General features: G+C 40.6%; 1 protein-coding gene across 3 annotated transcripts in view; it reads left to right on the top strand.

Annotated features, from left to right (window-relative positions):
* The window catches only part of MBD3 (methyl-CpG binding domain protein 3), a 47119-nt gene extending 24487 nt beyond the window's left edge, over positions 1-22632 (top strand). For all 3 annotated transcript variants that reach the window (XM_077475850.1, XM_077475851.1, XM_077475852.1), the window contains 5 exons: positions 7201-7360; positions 11176-11313; positions 16028-16118; positions 19128-19305; positions 20157-22632. In XM_077475850.1, coding sequence (XP_077331976.1) covers positions 7201-7360; positions 11176-11313; positions 16028-16118; positions 19128-19305; positions 20157-20331 — 742 coding nt within the window. In that variant the 3' untranslated portion in view covers positions 20332-22632. The remainder of the gene's footprint in view (positions 1-7200; positions 7361-11175; positions 11314-16027; positions 16119-19127; positions 19306-20156) is intronic.
* Positions 22633-24595: the final 1963 nt, after the last annotated feature.

Raw genomic sequence — 24595 nt, 5'->3', positions numbered from 1 at the left:
TTTCCTTTTTTCTGATTTTTCTTTCCACTGTCCTCTCGCTTCAAGCAACAACAAAAACACGCACATCCTTGTAGGTGCTGACTTTTTCTCAGTTGGTGGGATGTAGTCCATATAGTGACAACCAGTCAGGCGTACCGGGTTGATGATGCCAACCGCTCTATTCACAGCCATTGATGGTGTTTGGTGGTTCACAAGGATACGTTTGGCAACTTTCCAAATGAAGTCCGAATGAATCACAGGCTTGTCACACCTTTTTGAGCAGAATGTAGGCATTCCACAAGCATTGCTCAAGCGGATGCTTGAAGATCTTCTTGTAGTACTTCTTTTGCTGTTTCCTCATTGCTTGGTCGGCTGTCAACACATTACATGGTGTTATTGTAGTCTATCACTACTTGTGGCTTTGTGACTTTTTTTTTTCTCCCCACCTTTTGTGCATACCATAACAATGGAGGTATTATGAATACCCATTAGGCAGACATCTTTCTTGTCGTACCATCGCAGTGCCATCATGTTTCCTTTCTGCCAGACAACCATTTCTCCATGCTTCAATTTCTTCTTGCCAAACATTGGTGGTATATCGTGCCTGTCAGCCCTAACGGTTTCATAGGCATTTGTTTTTGTTTTGCAGAAGAAACTCCTAAAGTTCAGGAGACTTATAAAAGTTGTCGGATGGTACGCAATAGCCCTGATTTTAGTAATGGCTCAATGAGTGAAAGAACAGAAGATGTTGTCATTCCATGGTTGCTGTATTTTGGATTGAATTTTGTTCCTTTTCCAGTGTATATGACTGAATTCCAAATGTAGCCAGTTGATTCGCATAGCATGTAGGATTTTACGCCAAATCACGCTCTTTGATGCAATGTATTGTATCCTGCTGAGCCTTCCCTTCTGTGCCATTTAGACTTTCATCTATACCGATATCTTTCTGGCACATAGCTCTATTAGGAATTCTTTAGAATCATTTGAGATGCTTCACAAATTAGTTTTGGTGCTGGATTAGTAGTTTCGTCAAGTTCTTCATTTTCAAAGTGTAAATATTTCATGATCAAGGAAAATCTGTACTCTGACATGACCGAATGGAGTGGCAAGTCATTTATTAGTTGTCCAATACCACTTCTGTAGGGGAGTTTCCCCACCACCCCCTGAAGTATTATTAGGCCCAGAAATTTCCAAATGTCATCTTTTGGTCACTAGTTCCCACTTTCTGTTTCTTGGAAACTTTGATGCGTAGTAGATAATTGTTGCTATATGTACCAGTTTGTCTCTGTGACTTTTTTTTTTTCCAATAACCTCATCAGTCAGAAATAAGTATGCCAACGTCTTTCATACCACATGCTTCAGTAAATGGGAATCTTGTGGGCGCTGCCTGATCCGTACTACAGTCAATAGAGCACCAAGTTCACACATCACCGAGCTCGGTTGCAGAATCGTGACTGTCGTCCCTTTTCAGTGTCTGACGAATTTCCCTACTTATCGCTATCGCTCAATTCTGCAAGTGATTTCTAATTCACTATCACTGTTTTCTAGCGATCTAAAACTGCTTTTGACCTCAATGGATGCTTTTTGGATGCAATGGACGTTCTAAGTTTCCAGGCAAGAACAGTAAAAGTGCAGGCAGGGCACTGGACAAAGCACTAGGGATAAAACTGAGGTGAAATGGTTTGATACAGTAATGTAATCCTAACAGATTACAATGTAGTGTGGCGCTCTTAGGGAACAGAACCCAGAAGACTGATTCATCAGCTGGAGGACATTGCGGGATCATAGGGACAAGGTAAGTAACTACAGGGATATCCCAAGTGTGGCTTGGGGTTACCGCTTTTGGTACTGAAAATCAATCCCGAGCCACAGTTGGGATTACTGCCAGGGAGTTTAAGATCCTACCTAGGCAATTCAACCATCAGAAATTCATTTCCACCATGCTTTACTGCATTGCTTATCAATCCAAAATGGTGGTTGGTGATACGCTGGTCTCCTGCAATGACAGGTGGTTATTAAAGTGTAGCCTCTGAGTCTGTCTTCCATCACAAGGCACCCCATCCCATTCCCCCATAGCTGTTGTGCATGGGGTAAAGCCCCCCTGCAAGGGAGAACATTTTGCTTTTCACAGGATTCAGTTTTAGGTATAGATGTGTTTTTAAAATCTAAGCTCACTTTTAAGAAAAAATATATATAGAAATGTGCGTTATTTTTTATTTTTTTCCCCAGAACCCTGCAAAGCATTGTAGCTACAATCCGCGGGTTAAGGGTGCAACGTCTGGCTCCTGCAGACATCGTCCACCTGAAAGCTGTCAATGGACTACAAGGACGCTCATCAGTGACCAAGTAGTTAATTGAGAACTGCAAGTCTGCTGCATCAGATGGTAGTTTATGCATTAAAGTTCACAGCAAATTAATGACGTGGGTGGAGTGCCGCATAGCCACTCCAATTTTTAATATGATGGGGTGGGAGCATGTTGCACCCTAAATACATGTTACTTATCCTTTAGCAGGTTATCTTTGAGAAAGGAGTGAAATATAAAAGAAACAAAGGGCGGTAGGGCTGTAGAGTGGGCGAGGTCCTGGAGCTGTGGTATATGGATGTATTTTTCAGGATGCCAGTCTGTTGGGTTTTCCAGTTTTAGGCTTTTGAATGTAATTTTCATACATTTTTTTTGTTCTGATGTTTTAAGATGGCTGTTGTTGTTGTGTGTTTTTTTGTTTTCTTTTAATTTCTCCGAAATTCACTTGGTTTTCCAGGGTCTTTCTGTTTGGCTTAGGAGATGCGTGTGATCAACATAAGTAATTTTAGAAATAGGTTTGTTGAATAGTGCTTGCCAAGTGTCCCCTTATTTATTTTGCTTTTAGATTGCAGAAAATAACTTTTACCCAAAGAGCTGTTTTTCCACCTGTAATGGGGCCAGCAGTGTGATTGCCAGTTTGCAATAGTTGACTTAGTTCTGTGCCCTATACCTCCGAGTTGCTTATGGAATCTGTTATCAGTTTTAGCTTGTCTATGCCACCTAATTTTATGCATTAAATTTGCCTCATGCATTCTGCTAAAGTTTGCAGTGCTAAGATAAATGGTGTGGGTAAGTAGGGGAACTCCTGATATGTGCCTTGTCTATTGGGGGAAAAGGTGAGCATAAAATCCATTATATATAGTGGATGATGATAAATGGTTTGATCTTGCTTTTAAAAAGTTATTTTTAAAACACCTTTTGCTTAAAACCACAGATTAAAGTGGTTTTGAACGCAAACATTTATTGTAATGCAGCTCAACAATTCTTAGATGTGGGGGCTGCACTAGTAGTCTTCCTTTTTTTTTTTTTTTTTTTTTGTCCTTTTATTTTCATTTGGCGTTCCAGACAGTAAGTCTCGGTTCTTTTTCAACAGAACAAACCCTCCTGCAAATGTATCGGGCCCCATTTACGTCTGTGATTTAGGGACATGGGGGGGGGGGGGGGCGCGCACAGCTTCCCTCCCCTCTTGCCTTGGTGGTTTTTTGCTGCTTTCTGCAACTGAGCAGGGTGTTTAGAGTAAGGGTATATATATATATATATATATATATATATATATATTTTTTTTTTTTTCCTATTATTCCTGCCGGTGTTTGTGTGTGTGTTTTTTTGTTTTTTTTTAAATGAACAGCTATGCTTGCTGTTCACCTATTGCCATTGCCGCCTAAATGAGTAAAAGTGGCTCCTGCATGGAGCTTCGCTGTCTAACTGTGCAAAATCATGCACAGTGCATGTAATGCAGCTTAAAAACCCTATAGCAGCCAGGAATATGAATTAGAGTTGGTTTGGGAACCAACTGGGAATGGGAAGTGAAGACCTTGGCTGGTCTGTTCCTGGAACAGCTAGACACAGATACACATACAGTTTCTCTGCTCCTCCCTGCAGCAGCAGCCACCACTACAGAGCGTAGCCTGCTTTTATCCTTCCTGCAGCAGCTGCCGCTATACATAGTAAACTGCTTTATATCCTTCCTGCTGCAGCCGCCGCTATACTTGGTAAAGTGCTTTTAAACTTCCTGCAGCAGCAGCCGTCGCTATACATGGTAATCCCGCTTTTATCCTCCCTGCAGCAGCCATCGCTTTGCATAGTAACCCGCTTTTATCTTTCCGGCAGCAGGCGCCGCTATACTTGGTAAACTGCTTTTATCCTTCCTGCACCAGCAGCCGCCGCTATACATAGTAAAATGCCTTTATCCTTCCTGCAGCAGCAGCTTCTGCTACACAGAGTAACCTGCTTTTATCCTCCCTGCAGCAGCCGCCGCCGCTATACATAGTAACCTGCTTTTATCCTCTCCACAGCAGCCGCCACCGCTACAGAGTAACCTGCTTTTATCCTTCCTGCAGCAGTAGCTTCTACTACAGAGTAACCTGCTTTTATCCTCCCCGTAGCAGCTGCCACTGCTGTTATACATAGTAACCTGCTTTTATCCTCTCCACAGCAGCCACCGCTATACATGGTAAACTGCTTTTATCCTCCCCGCAGCAGCCGCCGCTACACGTAGTAAGCTGCTCCAATCCTGCCACCCCAGCTGGCAGAACCTCAGGTTGTGCATAGTGGAAGCTGACTGGCTCTTCCTCCCATCACCTTCCCATGCAGGCACACCCCTCTGACTTATTGCTCTCTGTTTCACTACCCAAAGACTCCTGGGATATGTTATGATATCCCAGGGGGTCAACGGGACTAAATCTACTTCAGTCGTCTCGGCAAAAAAGGAAGAAGTACAGGGGGACACTGAATATTTAAGGTATTCTGTTCTAGGAGGGACAGATATTCACATTTTACAGGGACTTTAAAAATGGGCTGAAAATCCGCTTTAAGAGCAGAATGATGCTCACTTGACCATCATAAAGGATAAAAAAGGTATTTTTAGTGGACGTTTTGCATATACTTAATGTTACTTAATCGTATACTTATGTGTTGCATATACTTAATGTTTGAATAAACTTTAAAGGTGAAGCTTTACAGACACAGCACTTTCCAGCTGTCGTACCCTCCTTTTTTCTCTTTTTATTCACTTGGATTTGTTGGCCAATCAAGACTTTTTCTCATGATATTGGCTGGAGTCCCACCCTGAAGGATTTCTGCACCTGTGTATGCTGCTCATTATGGTGGAGGTGAAGTTTTGGTTTGTGGCTCTTTTTTGGATATGCATGTCCAACCCTTCCACTCCATTTCTTTGATTCATGAGTAATGGTGACACCTCTCCTCCTTTATCACAAGCTTCCTCGCTGACTTGTATTGCTGGGGAAGGGTGGCGGTGTGCGCTAGGTTAAATTTGTTAGATTTGCACAATGACTGAAGGCTATCTCCCCCCTATTCTAATGCTTATTCTTTATAACTTTTAATATTAACATCTCTAGCCTTTCACACATCAGAGCCTTTCTGTATGGCAAATGCTATGTCAATGCCCGACTGGTACAACTCTTAATTTCTTTTGGTGCTCTGTGTGCCCTGACTAGGAGCTAGCATCTATGATGTTGGGTGTATGGGCTCGAGACTATTTTTTCTTTGTGATTGGCCTGGCTACCTCTGATCTCTACTTCTGCTAAAATGTGCCTCTTGTCTGAATTAATGAAAAAAGTCATTGCATCGGCTAGGCTGCATTTAGGCAAGTCCTGTAGTTAAATGTTGATTAAATTCTCCAATTGAAAATTAGTGTGCATCTATGCACACTTATGAATTGTCATTGATGGTTTGCAAACTTGCAATCTGCCACCATCATGCACCTATTGGTGTGGTTCCAATCATTAAATTGCCATGGCTGCCAATCTTAAAGTAGAGGACAACTCAAAATTTGGAATTTTCTCTTGCATTTTCTTTCTATAAACATGACAAATGATGAAACTCTGTAAGGGGACACAGATGGCAAAAACTGTTCTGTTGAAAACTAAAAAAATTTGCCCTTTTTAAGTTAAACCCTAATTGATTATGGTAGAACTATAAGCGTGTGTTTTTTGTTTTTGCTTTTTTATTGCAAACACTCTAAAATTACAGTTACAAAGTATGCCTGCATGCATACTGTGTTGCTTTTGCATTCTCCATATTTCATATTTGCTATATGCCAAATTAATCTGCTATTCGGCATTAGTGGGAGAAAACAAAGGGGTACTACCATCAAAGGGCAGTACCATCAAAAGTGATAATCATTGACACACAGGAAGTTCTCTGTAGGAATGATTTTAGTTATTTTCTAAGAACCAGTTGCAAAATGCTACATTCATACAGGCTATTTAGCACATCCTACTTCTTTTTTTTTTTTTTTTTTCTCTCTGCAGATTCTTGCATATTGAATTGAAAGGAATGTACAAAAAGCTGCTGCTGCTCAACCTGTGCAATGCAATCTCGGGATCACATAATGGAGTTTTAGATCCATATATGGGCAGGCTGATTGTACCCAAGTCTATACATTGATTGACTTCGGTGCAACCAGCCTGTTGGATTTTTCTACATACAGTTACAGCCGCTAGCAGAAACCACTGTATTTTGCCATCCAGACAGGCTCCCCCCCCCCCCTCGCTATCAGAGTACAATAGCACTACCAGAGGCATTCCCCCATCGACACTGAATGTGTCAATTTTAAGGGGGAAAACAAGCATTTATTTTTTTTTCTTCTTCCACCGGTTGGTGGAAGGAAAGGAAATCATGTAATCTATGGCCTGCCTTAGGAAAAGCCCTCAAGATGCATAGTTTTTGCAAGCATGTATGCACTACCTTTTTAACTTGTGATTTCAGATTGTTTGCATTATATAAAAACAAAAAATATTTAATTCTCTTTAAATATAAAATAAAGACCATGGCACTTATCAAGACAGTTTACACAATAAAAGCCTTTTTTCAAAATGAATGTTCAATTAGTCAGTGCTCTTATTAACAGCTGCAAAACTGACTATTTGGGTGTTTTTTTTGTTTTTTTGTTTGTTTGTTTTCTGGGCATCTGAATTTCAATTGTTTCTGATTTATGAAGAAATTGAGTATTGCCAAATTCAATGCCTCTGTCGCCATTTTGAAGAACTGTCTCCGGGCACTGACCACATTAAAAGCTTCAGACCACTTTCTGCCATAGTGTTGACCATTGAACAGAAGATGAAGGCTGATTGTTTTTTCTGTCTCCTTTTTTTTTAACCTATGATTATTTAACATGATCTTTGCAGTTATTTGTACAGTTAGTCAGTATGTAGTCTCGTGCAATTTTGTTTTTCAGCCCCAGTGGGAAGAAGTTCCGCAGTAAACCTCAACTGGCACGATACCTTGGCAACTCAATGGATCTCAGTACTTTTGACTTTCGAACAGGAAAAATGTTGATGAGCAAAATAAATAAGAATCGGCAGCGAATGCGATATGATGGGCTTAATCAAACTAAGGTAATTTTATTTTATTTTTTTAACATTACAGGGGGTGATAAAGAGGAGGCTTAAATATGTACAATTACATTTTATTTAAACAGAGTATTACTGAAACAAGTTGTAGTAATAATTTGCTCAGAACAGTTAATGTGAGTTTGTAATTGTGTGATCACATTTCCCTAATTGGTTGTAAAAGGAATCTGTTAACTGTCCCCAGGGAAATGTCACAATTCGAAAAAAGATATAATACATTGTAGACCTCTGTCATGGGGCATAATCATGCGATACTCCATGTCCAGAGAAACTAAAACTATTTCAGGAGGAACCGCCACATCATGTAAAATGTGTAGTAGATGTGAAGTATCTTGGACATACAAAGGCAATGTGGTTACATGCAGTTTAAACCTGGCCATAGATGAGTACATTTTTTATTTTTTTATTTTTTTCCCAACCAGCGGGTTTAACTAAAAAAAAAAAAAAAAATTACCCTGTCCACCCACTATGTTGCCTTCTGGTGGCAGGAGGGCTCTCCCGCCATCCAAATGTGCTGATCAGCATAGCAGGTTTTAGACTGCAGCACTAATCGAGAGGAAATTTTCCAGCAGGCCACCGCAGTGCCCATATATGTATTGAAATGTGGCTGGCTCCTGCTAAACTGGCCTAATTGAAATCCATCTATAGGCAGCCTAGAAGAAAAATCGACCTGCGGGCTAAATCCTTCAGACACATCCATATGTAATTGGCTGATTTGTACTGTTGGTAAAGTAGGAATAATCACTTAAAAAAAAAAAAAAAAAAGATGCTGTATGTTTGTCAAGCACCCTTTTTTTTTTTTTTTTTTTTATAAACCACAAAATCAGTGATCTGAAAGGCTCCTTTAATACCCTAGATCAAGGGTCTCCAGACTTTCTCATCAAGGGCCGGTTTAGGGGGGCTGGACTGTAGACAGTGGGAGTAGAAAATGGCCCATTGTCATTGAGAGTAAGCAGTGCCTCAGTCTTGGGGGTCAGTCAGGGTAGAAAAATTACAGATTTCCTGTGGTCAGTAGGAAGAGGAGTTGTGCTCCATAACTGGTAATGGTACCCCATCGTTGGGAGTCAGTGGGAGGAATAGTGCCTGATATGAGTAGAAGAGATGGTGCCCCAAGAGCTGGATAAAGACAAGCAAAGTTTGGAGACCACTGCCCTTGACAGGTATGAACTATTTCGTTTTAGGATGCCTTGTCCATGTTGACAGCATTGCCACCCTTGTCAGTCGACTTAAGTTCAATAGAATTGCATCTGGTCAAGGTATACAAAATTGCTCAGAAGTCATTAACCACTTGACCACTGGAAGATTTACCCCGCCGACCAGGCCATTTTTTGCAATAGGGCATTACAACTGACAATTGTGCGGTCGTGCGACACCGTACCCAAATGTATGCTCTTTCTTTCAGTGGTCAGTTTGCATCCGCAGCCCTGCTCTGCTCTCCTGGCCCTCACCCCCTCCTTCCTGCCGGTCAGCTCCGTTTGTGTCCGTCTCTGGCCCCGGCCCCATCCCCACCGCTATTGGTACAAATTACTAAAATGTCACTGCCAGCCCCTCTTATATAGTTGGCTTAGCACACTGTATAAGTATTTTTATAAAAACGAGCGTTGTAAATAGTTTTAGTACGATCTTCAGGCCGGTCACGTGACTCTCGACCGGTTTCCAGGGCTACTGCAGGAAGCCATGTATCAGATGTATACAGTGGCCATGAGTAATGACCGGCCTGAAGAGCTTCTTAAATAGGTATTTGCAATGCTTGTTTTTATAAAAGACTGAGTGTGCTATGCTCTAATAGAGGGGGCTGGCAGTGATTCTCAAATGTGGGTTAACAAACCCTTGAAGGACGAAGCACATTTTTTACACTCGGCCCTTGCAATATTTTGTCACACCGTGTATGCGCAGCAGTCTTGCAAATGCAAACTTTGACCCTAAGGCCACTTTCACACGGGGGTTTTCAAATTTGGCATCTGCTTGCTCGGCTTGTATTGCTCTGTTGATCCCTGCTGAGCCGGCGGATGACAAGTCCGCCTCTGCACTGTCAGTCTGCCCTCCCCAAGGGGGGATCGGATAATTATGGACCTTCTGTCCATTTTCATCCGATCTGCCAGACTGATGGGGAAAATAGGGTTTCCATCCGTCTGGATTTGGCGGATCGGGTGTCGGTAGACATGTCACCGCTGACATCCGTTGCTCCATAGAGTTGTATGGAGCGACTGTTCAGAACCGCCTAAAAAAAATCTCAACGGTCCCCATGTGTGAAAGGGGCCTTAAAAATCTCCATAGGTGAGGTTTTAAAATGTCTACAGGTTACCAGTTTTGAGTTAAAGGTCTTTCGCTAGAATTATTGCTTTGCTCTAATGATCGCAGTAATGCCTCATGTGTGGTTTGAACACTGTTAACATATGCAGGCACGGCTTGCGTATGCATTGGCTTTTGTGCACGGTTGGACGGGGCGCTTTAAATTATTACTTTTTTTTTTTTTTTTTTTTTTTTTTTGTTTTTTACTTTTACACTGTCCCTTTTTAAAAAAAAAAAAAATTGGATCACTTTTATTCCAATTACATGGAATGTAAACATCCCTTGTAATAGAAAATAAGCATGACAGGACCTCTTTAACCACTTAAGGACCAGCCGCCACAGTTGTATTGCGGCAATGTGGCTAGTTTCCGCAAATCGGCGTCATTGTACATCAGCTCGTACGCAGCAACTTGTGGGTGCGTGGCCAGCCAATCGGCGAGTGGACTCTGTCCACTGGCCACCCACAATTGTTCCCTGCAGTGACAGAACGAGGATTTGCCAGTCTAATAAATATAAATATAAATAAATATATATATATATATATATATATATATATATATATATATATATATATATATAATTTCATATAGCTTTTGTGTGTGTGAAGCCCACAAGCATCCTGTTCTGGGATACGGTGCCTGCTCTCTTCCCGATCTTGCGCATTGTGTAATTCTCGCAGCGCCATTCTGACGAGAAATGCCCGCCCTGTACTGCATATGCGCAGCGCTTGCATAGTATGGAGCCGCCGAACAGTGGAATTCAATGTTCGGCAGCTCTGTACTGCGCAAGCGTAGTACCGGGCAGGCATTTCTCAGGACACCGTCCACTAATCAGGTTGCCATCACAACGGGTGGCGATGTCTGAACTGCCCACCCCGTTGTGATGGCAACAAAGCCCTCAGCGTTTCCCACTAACTCCTGGGAAATTATGCTCTGCCAGGAGCGGGAGGGCGAGGCTGAATGCCGCACTCCATAGTAACTTTGTTTAGAGTCTTGCGTGTTCTGGCACCACTCAGTACAGTGCTGAAGCCTGCCATACACTGACAGGTTGCAGGCAGTGGGATTGGACACTGCACTTGTTTTTTCCCAGGCGCATTAAAACGGCAGGAGGTATGCACAACAGCTAGACTAGTCCCGTGTGCAAGGAGCCTTAACTGTATGTAAACCTTTTACAAGGAATGTTTTATCAGTGAGTTGGAAACATCCTGTGTTGACTGTTATCATCAATACCATTGTTCTCTGAAGACCTCAGTACCATGCCCCCTTGTTACTGGTAATAGGAGAGGGACAGGGTTTTCTAGTCCTATCTTCTGTCTTGAAACTGAAGGACATGCAATTGTTGTCACCCTAGGACTGGAAGTGTTACTGACAGAATCCCCAGATGAAAATAAAGGGGAAAAAAAGCTTACCCAAAAAAAATTCTAGCAATCTAAGGACTTTTAAACTGCAATACATTAAAGGTTTGGCTTTTACGCAAAGGTTGTATAGTATACCTCTTTCTATTTTCAGGGCAAGCCTGATTTGAACACTGCCCTCCCAGTCCGGCAGACTGCGTCCATCTTCAAGCAACCAGTCACCAAAGTGACAAACCATCCTACCAACAAAGTGAAAAGTGACCCTCAGAAAGCAGTTGACCAGCCACGTCAGGTGAACTTGAGGGCTTGTTAAAGAAAAAATCCAAAATGAACTGTCCTAATAATCTATTGCTGTACTTGACGACAAACAATTGGGTTGCTTTAGAAAAGGAAAATCCACGCTGCACTACAGGTGCACTGCAAATGCACTTGGAAGTGCAGTCGTTGTAAATCTGAGGGGAAGATCTGAAATGAGGGGAAGCTCTGCTGATTTTTTTATTTTTTTTTATCAAAAATTTGTTTTTTTTTTTTTTTTTTTTTTCTTCTTGCATCTCCCCCTTGGAACTACAGCGACTGCACTTCTAGTGCAAAGTGGATTTGCCTTTAGTAAATAAACTCCAGTGTGTCTTAACATTCAGAAATTTTGAGTAGTTCTATATCCCCAAAGTTGTGAGCAGCCACTGTTTTAAGACCTATTGTATCTGTTAAAGTGGCAGATCAGCAATCAGTGCTGTAAAAGGAGAGGTTTGTGCACACATCATTTGACTTTTATTTGGGAAAGGGCCATAGTAAATTATACAGTATTCAAGACTTGCAAGCTGCCCTCAATGCATGGTTTCATTTGGCAACTGTGTGGCAAATGAGGTTTAATATTGATAAATGTAAAGTTATGCACTCATCTTGCATACTAAGAACAGCTTGGGAGCCAATGGTGAAGGATCTGGGTGTTCTGGTAGATCATAAGCTTGATAACTGCATGCAACGCCAAGCTGCAGTTTCAAAGTGAGCAAAACCATTTCTTGTATTGAGAGGCATGGACTGCAGAGTGAGAATTTTGCCTCTGTACAAATCATTAGTAAGACCTCATCTGGAATGTTTTGGACACCAGTTCATCAAAAGGATATTGGGGGGACTGGTGAAAATGCAGAGAAGAACAACCAAACTGATAAGAGGCATGGAGGAGCTCTGCTATGAGGAACGAATAGGTGAACTGAATTTTATTCTCTTGAGAAGATTGGGGGGGGGGGGGGGGGGTGTGTATGATCAACATGTATAAATGCATAAGGAGTCTATATAACTTGGTGTTGAGTTATTCACTTTAGGGTTATCACAGAGGACAAGGGGGCACTCTTTACGTCTGGAGAGATCTCCAAATACAGAAAGGCTTCTTCACAGTAAGGGCTGTTAAAATGTGGAATAGACTCCCTCAAGAGGTGGTTCTGGCCAGCTCAGATTGTTTTAGGAAAGGCCTGGATCCTTTCCTGGGTACCCATAATATAATATAACTGGATAAAATTTATAGGTAAAGTTAATCCAGGGAATATATAATATAATATTTTTTTTCCTTCTATATTTGAACTAGATTCTAGATGGATTTGTCTTTTTTTATTTTTTTTTCTCTCTCAACCAGACTATGTATATGCAAGGATCGTTGACACTCTTTATAGTAAAGAACAATAAACGAATGGTTTGGGGGGTTAATCTTTAGGTTTTCAAACAGGCTAGAAAATGTGCGCCAGTTCAATCTCACACACGCTCATTGCTATAGATTTTTTAATAAGGGTTCACAGCAGAAGTGGTGTTTTGTCTCTGATATTTATGATGGGTGTTTAGCTTGAGTTACTGAGATGCTGTAAATCGCCATTGTTCAACAATGCAGACAAGTGATTGGAAAACATGGCAAAAGTGGCAGAAAACTACACCTGATGGCTGCATATTAAAATACAAACTGTTCATTTCCGGTTTTTCATCTTTACCAGATTTTTAGTTCTGATAAAGATTAATCTCTAGATACTATCCTAAAAATATTACAACTGCTGTATTTCTGTTACTTTCTACATTTGTCTGGGGTGAGGTATTTTTGAGGCACTGTAACAATTTTTTTTTTTTTTTTTAATTTAAGATATTCTTTATTCATTTTCTTCATAAATACATTCTTTATATCATATTATAACAAAATTTTAAACATAAGTATATATATATATAAAAAAAAAGGAAACCATTAGATCGTCAAGGGTACAGTCATTCCTTCATAATTTAACAATTATCTGATTTCACAGCATTATTTCCCTTCCGGCAAGATCAAGAAACAGATCAAAACAAAACAAAAACCAGAAAACAAAAACAAAACAAAACAAACCAAAAAGAAAAAAAAAAAAAAAAAAAAAAAAAAAAACTAACCAAAATGTTCCCTCCCCCCGTCCCCTTCTCTCTCCACCTCCCTCCCTCTACGTTGGATATCCTATCCTGTCCATCCAAGGCTTCCATATTTTTTCAAATTCCTTCAAGTTTCCTCTTTTGATATACACTGTCCTCTCCTTCCATATTGTTTCTGTTATTATCCTTGTCCAATCTCTTGCCGAGGGGGGGCTCTCTGCCTGCCACCTCTGTGCTATAAGCTTTCTTGCCTGAAACATACACCTCAGTATTGCTTTAGTTGTACAGGATGAGCCCCCTATTCCCTCGGCCAGTCCCAGCACACATAGTCTGGGATCTCTCCCTACTCCCACTCCAAACGTTTCATTCAGAGTGTGGATAATTTCTGACCAGTATCGAAATAGTCTGGGACATCTCCAGAACATGTGCGCTAGGTCCCCAGTATCTTGACATCTTGGACACTTATCATCCTCTCTTTTCCCAAAGCCAAACAGTCTCTTGGGGGTATAGTATGATCTATGCAATAGCATCAAGTGAGAAACCTTCTGTGCAGGCGAGATTGAGATAGAGTGTCCTGCCTCCAATAACTTCCTCCATTGCTCATCTGAGAATGCCCCAAATTCCTCCTCCCATTTCCCTCTACATTTAAGTTTCTCTGGGTTTTCTATATTCCCTTCAGTTATGTATGGGTATATTTCTGCTATGGTTCCCCCTGCCTTTTCTTGCGCGTTCAATCTATCATAAAAAGGGGAATTATTCCACACTGGGCCTTGTTTATTAAATTGTTTATCCAACGCATGTCGGATCTGCAAATATTTATAGAATGAATGCTTTGGTATATCAAACTCCGCCCTCAATGCATTAAATGTTTTCAATATCCTTCCTTCATATAATTGGGCCAGTTTATCAATCCCCTTTATCTCCCATGGTCTATATCTACCAATCATTTCCATTTCTGGCAAATTTAAATTATTCCATAATGGGGTATATTTAGTCAGGCCTCCCAGGCCTTTCATTGTTTTAACTGCCTTCCAGACTTTTAAAACCATTTTTATCGTCGGTATCCTATATTGAAATGAGTTTGCCTCCAGGGCTTCCATAATTGTATTATGAGGGGACTCTGCTATCATCAATGCCTTATTTGTTCCTCCGATCCTACCTTTACTTATCCCCAGATGCTGTAATTGAGCTGCTAAAAAATAGCTCCGTGGATGGGGTACTGCCATTCCTCCTTTCCTAGTTGATAACTGTAAGGTCTGGAGGCTAATCCTTGACACTCGACCTTTCCATATGAGTTCTCTAAATAATTCTTCTATTTTTTTGAACCACTTTTTATCAACCCATACCGGGGAGTTATGCAATAAATACAGCATCTGGGGCAGCCACACCATTTTGATCAAATTACATCTTCCCGCAACTGATAGTGGGAGCTTCTTCCATATTTCAATCTTAGTTCTAAATTTAGTTATTAGTGGGAGTATATTATCCCCAATATATTTTCCAGGGTCTCTTTTAATAAGTATCCCTAAGTATTTTATTTGATCGACCACTTCTATCTGCGGGGCTGCCAGCATGTTTCGATTCACTATTGAATCTACTGGCATTAGGGCAGACTTTTCCCAATTTATAACCAATCCAGTAAAATTACCAAAATCGGCAAGTATAGTCATCCCCTGTCTAAGGGTCTGTTCCGTGTCCCCCAAGAAGAGGAGGATATCGTCTGCGTACAGAGCTATTTTCTCCTCCCTCCTCTTTCTCTGGAAGCCTGCCATTTTTATATTTGATCGTATTGCGATGGCTAATGGCTCCATAGCAAGAGCAAAAATCAGGGGTGACAACGGGCACCCCTGTCTTGTTCCCCTCTCCAAAGAAAACCTATCTGAGTACTCATCATTAATCCTTATTCGCGCACTAGGACCACTATATAGGGTCTGTACCCAAGCAATAAACTTGGGGCCAAACCCAAATGTGCCCAGTGTTCGCCATATATATCCCCATTCCAGGCTATCGAAGGCTTTACCCACATCTAGCGCCATAATTGCTCTTTTACCCTCATTTTCCGTTGGTAACTGTAGATTTAGGTAAAGCCTCCTAACATTCATGCCAGTGGACCTACCGGGGATAAATCCCGTTTGGTCGGGATGCACGAGTCTCGAGATAATTTTATTCAGTCTGAGTGCCAACACTTTGGCTAATATTTTGGCGTCAGAACAAAGGAGGGATATAGGTCGATAGGAATGGTGAGCCGTTTCTTTACACAAGCAGGTCAAAGCAAAGGGGCTTACGTTAACATAGCCCTCCCCTACAGTACATCCTTGCCGTTTCCCTCCCTACCACTTCAGGGGATGCTGAATATACATTTTCTTGCATGGTTAAAAATCAGTGTAGCCATGGTATCATAGTACTCTTTATAAATTGGGCTTTGAAGAAAAACAGTGTGTGTGTGTGTGTGTGTGTGTTTCCTCAAATTCCACAGTGGTCATTCAGACATTGGAACTTAGCCACAGACATGGAAATTCAAAGATTTATAAATAAGGCATCGTATATGGGGATTGATTATGTTCAGTACTTCACACTTTTCACTTACCCCACTCCAATTCAGTAATAAGTTTCTCTTTTTACAACTGCAGCTTTTTTGGGAAAAAAAACTAGCCGGTTTAAATGCTTTCGACATAGCAGAAGAGCTGGTGAAAACTATGGAGTTGCCAAAGGGACTGCAGGGTAAGTGTCTGTTACCATATGTGAGGTGCAGCACTAGGTGCAGCACTAACTGCATAACATTTTTTTTAAAGAAATGGGACAACTTCTACAAAGTGAATTACGCACAACTAGTGTACATAATTTAAATGTGCATGATATGACCTTTGTGGGGAAAAAAAACCCACAACACATCCATGACCAAAAATTCTTATGTAATACAAAACGTAAAATATTATCCAGAAGTGATAGCCACTCCTCCAAAAAAGTCCAATTACGTGAACAAAAATCTGTGATGATAGACAAGTCTTTGATTTTTGCGGTATTGGTGTAAAATCAATCCTGTTAGGAAAGACCCATAAGTGCAGACACAACCACCCCTGTGCACACTAAGTTAGCTCACCAAAGCTGCATGACCCTTGTGCAAAGAGTGGTCAACAGCACTTGAGGTAACGAAATGACATAGACTGACGTGATACTCCTTCAGGTCATGGAGGATTCTGCAGTACTCCCCCAATGTGCAAATATACCCAGGAAATCGGAGTACACTCCATAGTGTGCAACTGCTAAGTAACTTTTAAATAAAACCATAGAATAAAATCACTCACATTGCACAATGTATATCCGCCACAGAACGCGAATACCTGGAATCGCATGTAATAGCTGGCCAGTCGGCATCCAAGATGGTGTCTGCACATCCTAGCTGCACCCAGGAATGCGGTTCCTGGAATTCATGTTCTGTTAATTGCTTTTCTTCTCAAAAGACTAACCACTATTTTCTATTTATATCTGTCCCCTTTTTGGAGATCCTAACCTATTTTGAACATAGCAGTAAATACTGACAGAAGTTTCCATTTCCCCCGGCGCTTATGACTTTAAAAAAGTTTTGTATCCAGAAAAGTGTTAAACTGACACCTACCTTACCAATATCATTAGGTTCTGCCTTGTAATGTAAGCAGAAGCCTGCAGAATTTCCTGTAGTGCCCTCTTTCTTCAAGCCATTATTTGCATGGGCTTAAGCCTACAACAGCACTCCCCTCTGTGATAATGCACAGTTCTGACCAAAGGTTGCTCAGGCACAAGCTGCTGTTGACAACTTAACCCACATTGCCATTTCACATATACATACATATCAAAATTGGCCTATATTTATTTTATTTTTTTTTGCTAGAAAATTACTTTGAACACCCAAATATTACATTAGACTATTACACTACTTTAATTTTAGTGAACAAAAACACAATATGGCCAGCTGCCATAGCCCTGGTATTTAACGTCAAAGAAATGACATTTTTACTATGGGGCGGTTGGCAAGTGGTTAAGATTTACAGAGACATTATCTGCACTTTTTTCCTACATTCCCACAGTGTGAAAGATCTTTCAAAGTAAAGAGAAAATACAGTTAAAAAACTTTTTGTTGCTAGCCTTTATTGTGCTGCCAAGTTGGAAAACTATTAGACTGGATAGTTTTGGTTCATGCCTGTAGATGTCCATATTTAGTTTGAGACTGCCAACACTTGGTACTGAGGTGTCCGTTTATGAAGCAGTGATCAGTGGAGATCCAGAGGATCGCTGCTGATCACAGCCCATAAACAGTTTATAAACCAGAGATAATCGGGGGAGAAGTGTTTGAACTTGTTCTCCCGCCAATTATCTCCGCACACTGAGAATCCTCATAGAATGACACAGTAACGGCCAGTTTATGAAGCTGGGATCTCAACGCTTCACTGGCGATCTGTGTCAGAATTCACACTCCCCGATTCACCAGCTCAGAGGTGGAGAACCTGGGAGTGAAGAGAGAATGTGGGGGGATCTGAGGAGGAAAGAGGAAGATAATTAACTAACTTCCTTTTGCCTCGTTCAGACCCCCCAACACTGTAACCATGTCCCCCTGTCATATTTCTCTCTTTTTCTCTCTCTCTCTCTCTCGATATCTATCTCTATCTCTCTCTCTCTCTCTCTCTCTCTCGATATCTCTCTCTCTCTCTCTCTCTCGATATCTCTCTCTCTCTCTCTCTCTCTCTCTCTCTCTCTCTCTATATCTCTCTCTCTCTCTCTCGATATCTCTCTCTCGATATCTCTCTCTCGATATCTCTCTCTCGATATCTCTATCTCTCGATATCTCTATCTCTCGATATCTCTATCTCTCGATATCTCTATCTCTCGATATCTCTATCTCTCTCTCTCTCTCTCTCGATATCTCTATCTCTCTCTCTCTCTCTCTCTCTCGATCTCTCTCTCTCTCTCGATATCTCTCTCGATCTCTCTCTCTCTCTCTCGATATCTCTCTCGATCTCTCTCTCTCTCTCTCGATATCTCTCTCGATCTCTCTCTCTCTCTCTCTCGATATCTCTCTCTCTCGATATCTCTCTCTCTCGATATCTCTCTCTCTCTCTCTCCCTCTCTCTCTCTCTCTCGATATATATCTCTCTCTCTCGATATATATCTCTCTCTCTCGATATATATCTCTCTCTCTCGATATATATCTCTCTCTCTCGATATATATCTCTCTCTCTCGATATATATCTCTCTCTCTCGATATATCTCTCTCTCTCTCTCTCTCTCTCGATCATATCTCTCTCTCTCTCTCTCTCTCTCGATCATATCTCTCTCTCTCTCTCTCTCTCGATCATATCTCTCTCTCTCGATATATATCTATCTGTATATATTATGTAGGGGGACGCTTTATTTTACTAACATTAATCACACCGTGCGTCAGTGTATTGAGCTGTGATAATTTATCACTGCTTAATAAATTGACATCTCTGTGTATCAGTGAATTTCTAGTACTGTAATCTCGTAAAGTCTCACGAGATTGCAGTATTAGGGGCCGTTCTCCAGTGTTAGAAGCGTTTGTAGATCGCTTCACTCCTCCAAGGGTGAAGCGATCTACTCCACTTTATAAACTGGCATACAGAGGAGAAAGATCTCCTCTGTGAATGCCGGAGAATGAAGCAGTGAATAGATTTCACTGCTTCATAAAAGGACACCTTAATCCCTACAATAATGTTGCTGTGTTTGTTTTGTTCTTAGGTGTTGGTCCTGGGTGCACAGATGAAACTCTTTTGTCTGCCATTGCTAGTGCTCTGCACACAAGTACTATGCCAATAACTGGACAACTGTCTGCTGCAGTGGAGAAGAATCCTGGAGTCTGGCTTAATACTTCACAGCCTCTCTGCAAGGCCTTTATGGTGACAGATGAAGACATAAGGTACAAAGCTAAAATGGCCAGGAAATAGGGCTGTGTTCGGAAGAAATTACTAATTCAACACTTTGATTTGAGTCAAGTAATTTTATTTTATTTTTTAACACCTTACTGTCAGCTGTATGCATATTTGTGGCAGCACAGTGTTGGGCTGCCTCGTTCATGCGTACAGCCAGTTTCATGGTCTTGTCCTGGGAGCATGCTAGCTTGGTGCCCTCTGCACTGTGACCGAGCTGTTGTGATTGGGAACCGATGGAGCATGCTCAAAATTACATGGTCCTTTTTACATCCAATCCGTGACTACATGATCAGGGGCTCGCCTACTGGCCTCTGGCATGAAGTACCCCTTAAGGGGCAGAGAAGAGTTGGGTAGGAATACTTCTGTAACCAGATTTGCAGTGAAATTATGCACTATAGTTTGCATAAAGTCCTGAAAAATGCAAGATTACTATATATATATATATATATATATAGAGAAATAAAAGGCATTAGGGTGTAGTTGTTGATCCACATTACAACACGAGACATGCAAAATATAATATATATATATTATATAATATATATATTATATTTTGCATGTCTCGTGTTGTAATGTGGATCAACAACTACACCCTAATGCCTTTTATTTCTCTGTTCCGTTAAACGTCAGCTATTTTATCCCAAGAGTCAGGTCAGACTGCACAAGTGCTTAGGCAAGTCGTTTTGGTACTTCTAGAAAGATGCTAGCTCTGGTACCAAGACATTTTGGTGGTGTACCATATGTCAAACAAGTGGAAGCACTAAACATTTGAACAGGTCTGTTCTTAAAAGCGATAGTGTTCCTATTTCATTGTTAATGGCTTATTCTGTATTTTTAGGAAACAAGAAGAACTTGTGCAGCAAGTGAGAAAAAAGCTGGAAGAGGCTCTTATGGCAGATATGCTGGCTCATGTAGATGAAATTTCAAAAGATGTGGGTCCCCCCTTGGAAAAAGATCTAGATGATGAAGATGAGGACGACGATCCCAGAGGACAAGTTGCAGAAGATGTATAAGACTACATTGCTTAAATATTTCAATAAAAGGCCTGGGACCTATTTTTTTCACCCTTTTGCATTCTGTGGTTTGAACAATACTGCATGCAAAATAACATTTTGTAAGGCAGCCTTCGTTACCTATTTCCTCTGAGTCCTTTTGGGAGATTTGTTCTGATAAGCGTTCATGGCAAAACAAATATGGGCAAATTTCTACTTTTAAGGCTCACTTTCTTTTACTGAAATTTAACCTGCGAGTATTGAAATATGGTAACCACCATTGTTGACTTGGTTATAAACGTGAACGCTCTAGGTCTGTTGTCCAGTGGCTATATGCTTGTAATGGGCTTTGAGCAAAAAATCTCAAACTCCAGGTCAGTAAATTTTAAGTCAGGAATGACGGTTTCCATATTTTTGCCCTCACATGTTGACTTTTGGTGTGAAAAATCTTGATTTTCATGCAGACACAATTTCAGTATTTATTAAAGCTTTTTTTTTTATTTTTATTTATTTTTTTATTTTTATTTGTCTGAGGATAAACATTCCCTTTTTTCATGATGTCATAATGGAACCTGGTAGAAGTTTTTTGTATGCCCTTAAAAAGTTAGTGCTTTCGAATTGGCATAACTGATTTTGCTAATATGTTAAAGGACTTGGACAATGAAAGTTTGTGAAATTGTCTACTCCGTGACAGCTAGCAATTGTATTGCTTAGTTTGCTTTAATGCAAGTGGTACTATCAGTGATGATTTAACTTTCTACAAAATCACAGTAGTGTCTTTAAAATTTTTGCAGTTATTGATTATACCATTCTGGAAATGTCACTAAAGATGTCAGTGTCACATCTTACCAATATACAGACCATCTACAAAATATAAAAGTGTTTTGATAAGCTATGAGCTAATTCTTAAGTTCACTTCCTCACAAGGGAGATGTTGGCTGAGCAGATTACTTGGAAACTAGGCTGATTCTTCTGAACTGTGAACCTTTATATTAAATATAGTGCACAGAATGGTGCTACTAGCTAGATTTCAGAGTCTGTATAATGGAATTTTCTCCAGGTATCGAATATGGCCTTGCAAAATTGGTTGCAAGATTTTTTAAGTTGAACTTTGTCCTGCCTTCCCCATCCCCCCCCCCCCCCCCCCCTGTTGAAACCAGTTACTCTTAATACCCTGCAACTCGTATCTCTGATAACTCATTGAAGCTGTAACGGCTATCTTGATCCCACCCTCATTTCCTGTCTGGACAACATCTGTCATTCATGGATCGCCTCTTCCTGATCCATACTTTGACCACCTCTCACAGTGGCTTACCCTGCAATCGGACATCTCTGGCTAGCTTTAGACAAGCAGATTTGAGCTGTGCAATCTGCTGATCAGTTGTTTGATCAGGAATCAACAGGATCAAGTCTGTTCAGACAGAAAATTAGGGCACTGCAAACTTAGTCTGCAGCTTCCAATGGCCAGCAGGAAGGAGCATATACTTTTAGACTACACTAAAAGGGTTAGCTTACAGTTCTGTTTACACCTTAATTTTGCTTGGTGCTTCCATGAGGCTTTGGTGGGGTTTTTAAGCGAGCTTTGCCATAGACTTCTTTGGATGCTTTGAGGATGCTTTGAAGCACCACTAAAGCTACATAGGGGTATAATTTTGAAAGCGAAGCCTTGTTTTGAAGCAAGTATAAACTAGCCCTTAATGTGTGTTGAAGTCAAAGCAAGTGTAAATGAGCCCTTAAAGGGGTGCTGGGCTTTCTTTCTTTTTCTTTCTTTCTTTTTGATAGAAAGCTGATGGGGTGGGGGGAGAATCACCTGAGACGGGGTGTTGACCTTTAGGTGAGCCTGCCAGCCCCTCCCACCAAATTCTAAACAAAGACCAGCATACAGATTCAGTGATTAATTGGTCCTAAAAGAGGTACTTATTGGAAAGAAAATAATTAAAAAAATGTTGATTGGGAGGTGGCAATGGAAGGTATTGGCATACGTTACACTTCATTTTAGGACAAATGCAGTTTATCAAGCACTGGCAGGCACATGTGGAGTCAAAAAAAAATGCAGCAGTTCCACAATTTAAAAACAACTGCATGGAAATCTTTCTACTGGAATTTTCAAAAGATGTAATAAGGGGGCAGGCGATTGTCATCGGTACTCTGCCGCCCAGGCAGAGTTGGTGTTCAATGTATATAAAATGTTTCATGGAAAAACAATAGTGAGTCTGTAGTATATACATTTTGTTGTGATATTTACTTTACTCAGTGTTATGTGGTGCTACTTGCACCAAGGTTTTTTTCATGTATAAATATTAAAACATTTGTACAAATTTCCATATTGTGCTTAATTACATGAAAATGTGTAACTAAGATATAACTTTGAGTCTACAAAAAGCTGAATAAACACTTAGCTTAATGTACACGGGATATTTTTACAACCTCTCCTGAACTATTTAACTTTACAGATAGTAACCCACATTTAAAACGTCTGTTTTGCTGCGTTTTGGCGCTTGAAATGCCTCAACTCATCGTCTTCATCCAATTTTATTAAATTTTTTCTCCAAAAAGGCCTCTAAACTCAACTGCATAGAAATGACTATAAATGACCCCATGTACATGTAAGTTAACAGAGGGAGAGTTCAGAAGCAGTTGAAGAAAAATGCCCAACTGCTCCTAAACTTCAGTTTTATAGCAGCAGTGTACATGAGGCCTTACGGTTCCCACCATTGTAGATCATGTTGGTAATTCAAATCAAATTATTAGAACACATAGTGGCATTTCACTTTGGTTTTTATTTTTTTGCAATGTTTATATGGTCTCATTCTTGTACATCAGAGTTAATGCTTAGACTACTGGTGTATGTTCCACCTCCCAGGTGATTTGACTCCCAGCATAACTCCTTCCACTTCTAACGCTGAGTTTTTTTTTTTTTTTTTGCTAGTGTTTGTAGATTATGGATTCATCTTTCTGAGAACCTTTTTCTGCTTCAGTGTATAGAATTTTATACTCCTATATAGCAGTCGCCATTTTCTGGATCTGTCTCTACTGGTCAATCTCAGGGGGACAGTATAGGTACCTCAGAGGAATTATGGGGCCTGTCCGCTTTGTTGGCCCTGGATCCAGGATGTGGTACTCACTTTGGAAGGCAATAATTGTGAGTTAGCTGGTGTGGTGCTTCACAGGTCTAGGGTTGCGGTCTGCTATGTCTCTATATGGCCCTATTATGGGGAGGGGCCACCTTTCTGTTTTCGATCAGCTTCTGTGACCAATGGTGCAGTTATGAATCTCCTCCATGCCTGTAAAAGCTGCAGGTCCTAGCATGTTGCACCACTAGAGATAGCCTGTCTTGATCCTATAATTCAGATTATATTTTTACTGACACAAACCTTTAATTCCCTTCCCCTCCACTTCCAAAAAACAAGTGAATTATTATACAAAGAGGGAGGGGGGAAATCCTGTGAAAATTTTAGATATTCAGTGTATCGTGTTCTGCCATACTTCATTTAGGAGTCTGAAATGAATCCATAATACAATAAAGTCATTTTAAATTCAAGCTATTTTGCCCACGTCTTGATGTCTAATGTTCAACTCCCTATTGCTGCATATTAACTCTTCCATTAAACAGAGATTATCATCCTTCTGTAGCTATTGAGAACTGGTAGGAATCGATTGCTTTCCCCAATAAAATGGAATTGGAGATTTACCAGCATTTAATAAATGTGGGGGTTAAACAGTTGTATGCAAAAGTTTAGGAACCCCTGACAATTTCCATGATTGTTATTTATAAATATTTGGATCACCAATTTAATTTTGATCTATCAAATAACTGAATGACACAGTAATATTTCAGTAGTGAAATTAGGTTTATTGGATTAACAGAAATGTGTAATATGCATCAGAATGAAATGAGACAGGTGCATTAATTTGGGCACCCTTGTCATTTTGTTGATTTGAATACCTGTAACTACTTGGCACTGATTAATTGGAACACACAATTGGTTTGGTGCGCTGATTAAGCCTTGAACTCCATAGACGGGTGCATCTAATCATGAGAAAAAGGTATTTAAGCCGGCCAATTGCAAGTTGTTCTCTGACTGTCCTCTAAAGAGTGGCAACATGGGGGCCTTAAAACAACTCTCAAATGACCTGAAAACAAATATTATTCTACATTATGGTTTAACAGAACGGGGATCTGCCATAGTGAACAAGGCAGATCTCCCCTCTGACGGGACACAGAGATCCTGTCTTTTTTGCTATGCAGGAAGACGGCTCTGTGTGTTGTCCCAGGCAGCCCATC

Source organism: Lithobates pipiens, unplaced genomic scaffold (genome assembly GCF_037356315.1).
Source record: "Lithobates pipiens isolate NorthernLeopardFrog02 unplaced genomic scaffold, aLitPip1_a1.2 Scaffold_13, whole genome shotgun sequence".
In the NCBI taxonomy this organism is placed as follows: domain Eukaryota; kingdom Metazoa; phylum Chordata; class Amphibia; order Anura; family Ranidae; genus Lithobates; species Lithobates pipiens.
This window is presented reverse-complemented; position numbering and strand designations above follow the sequence as displayed.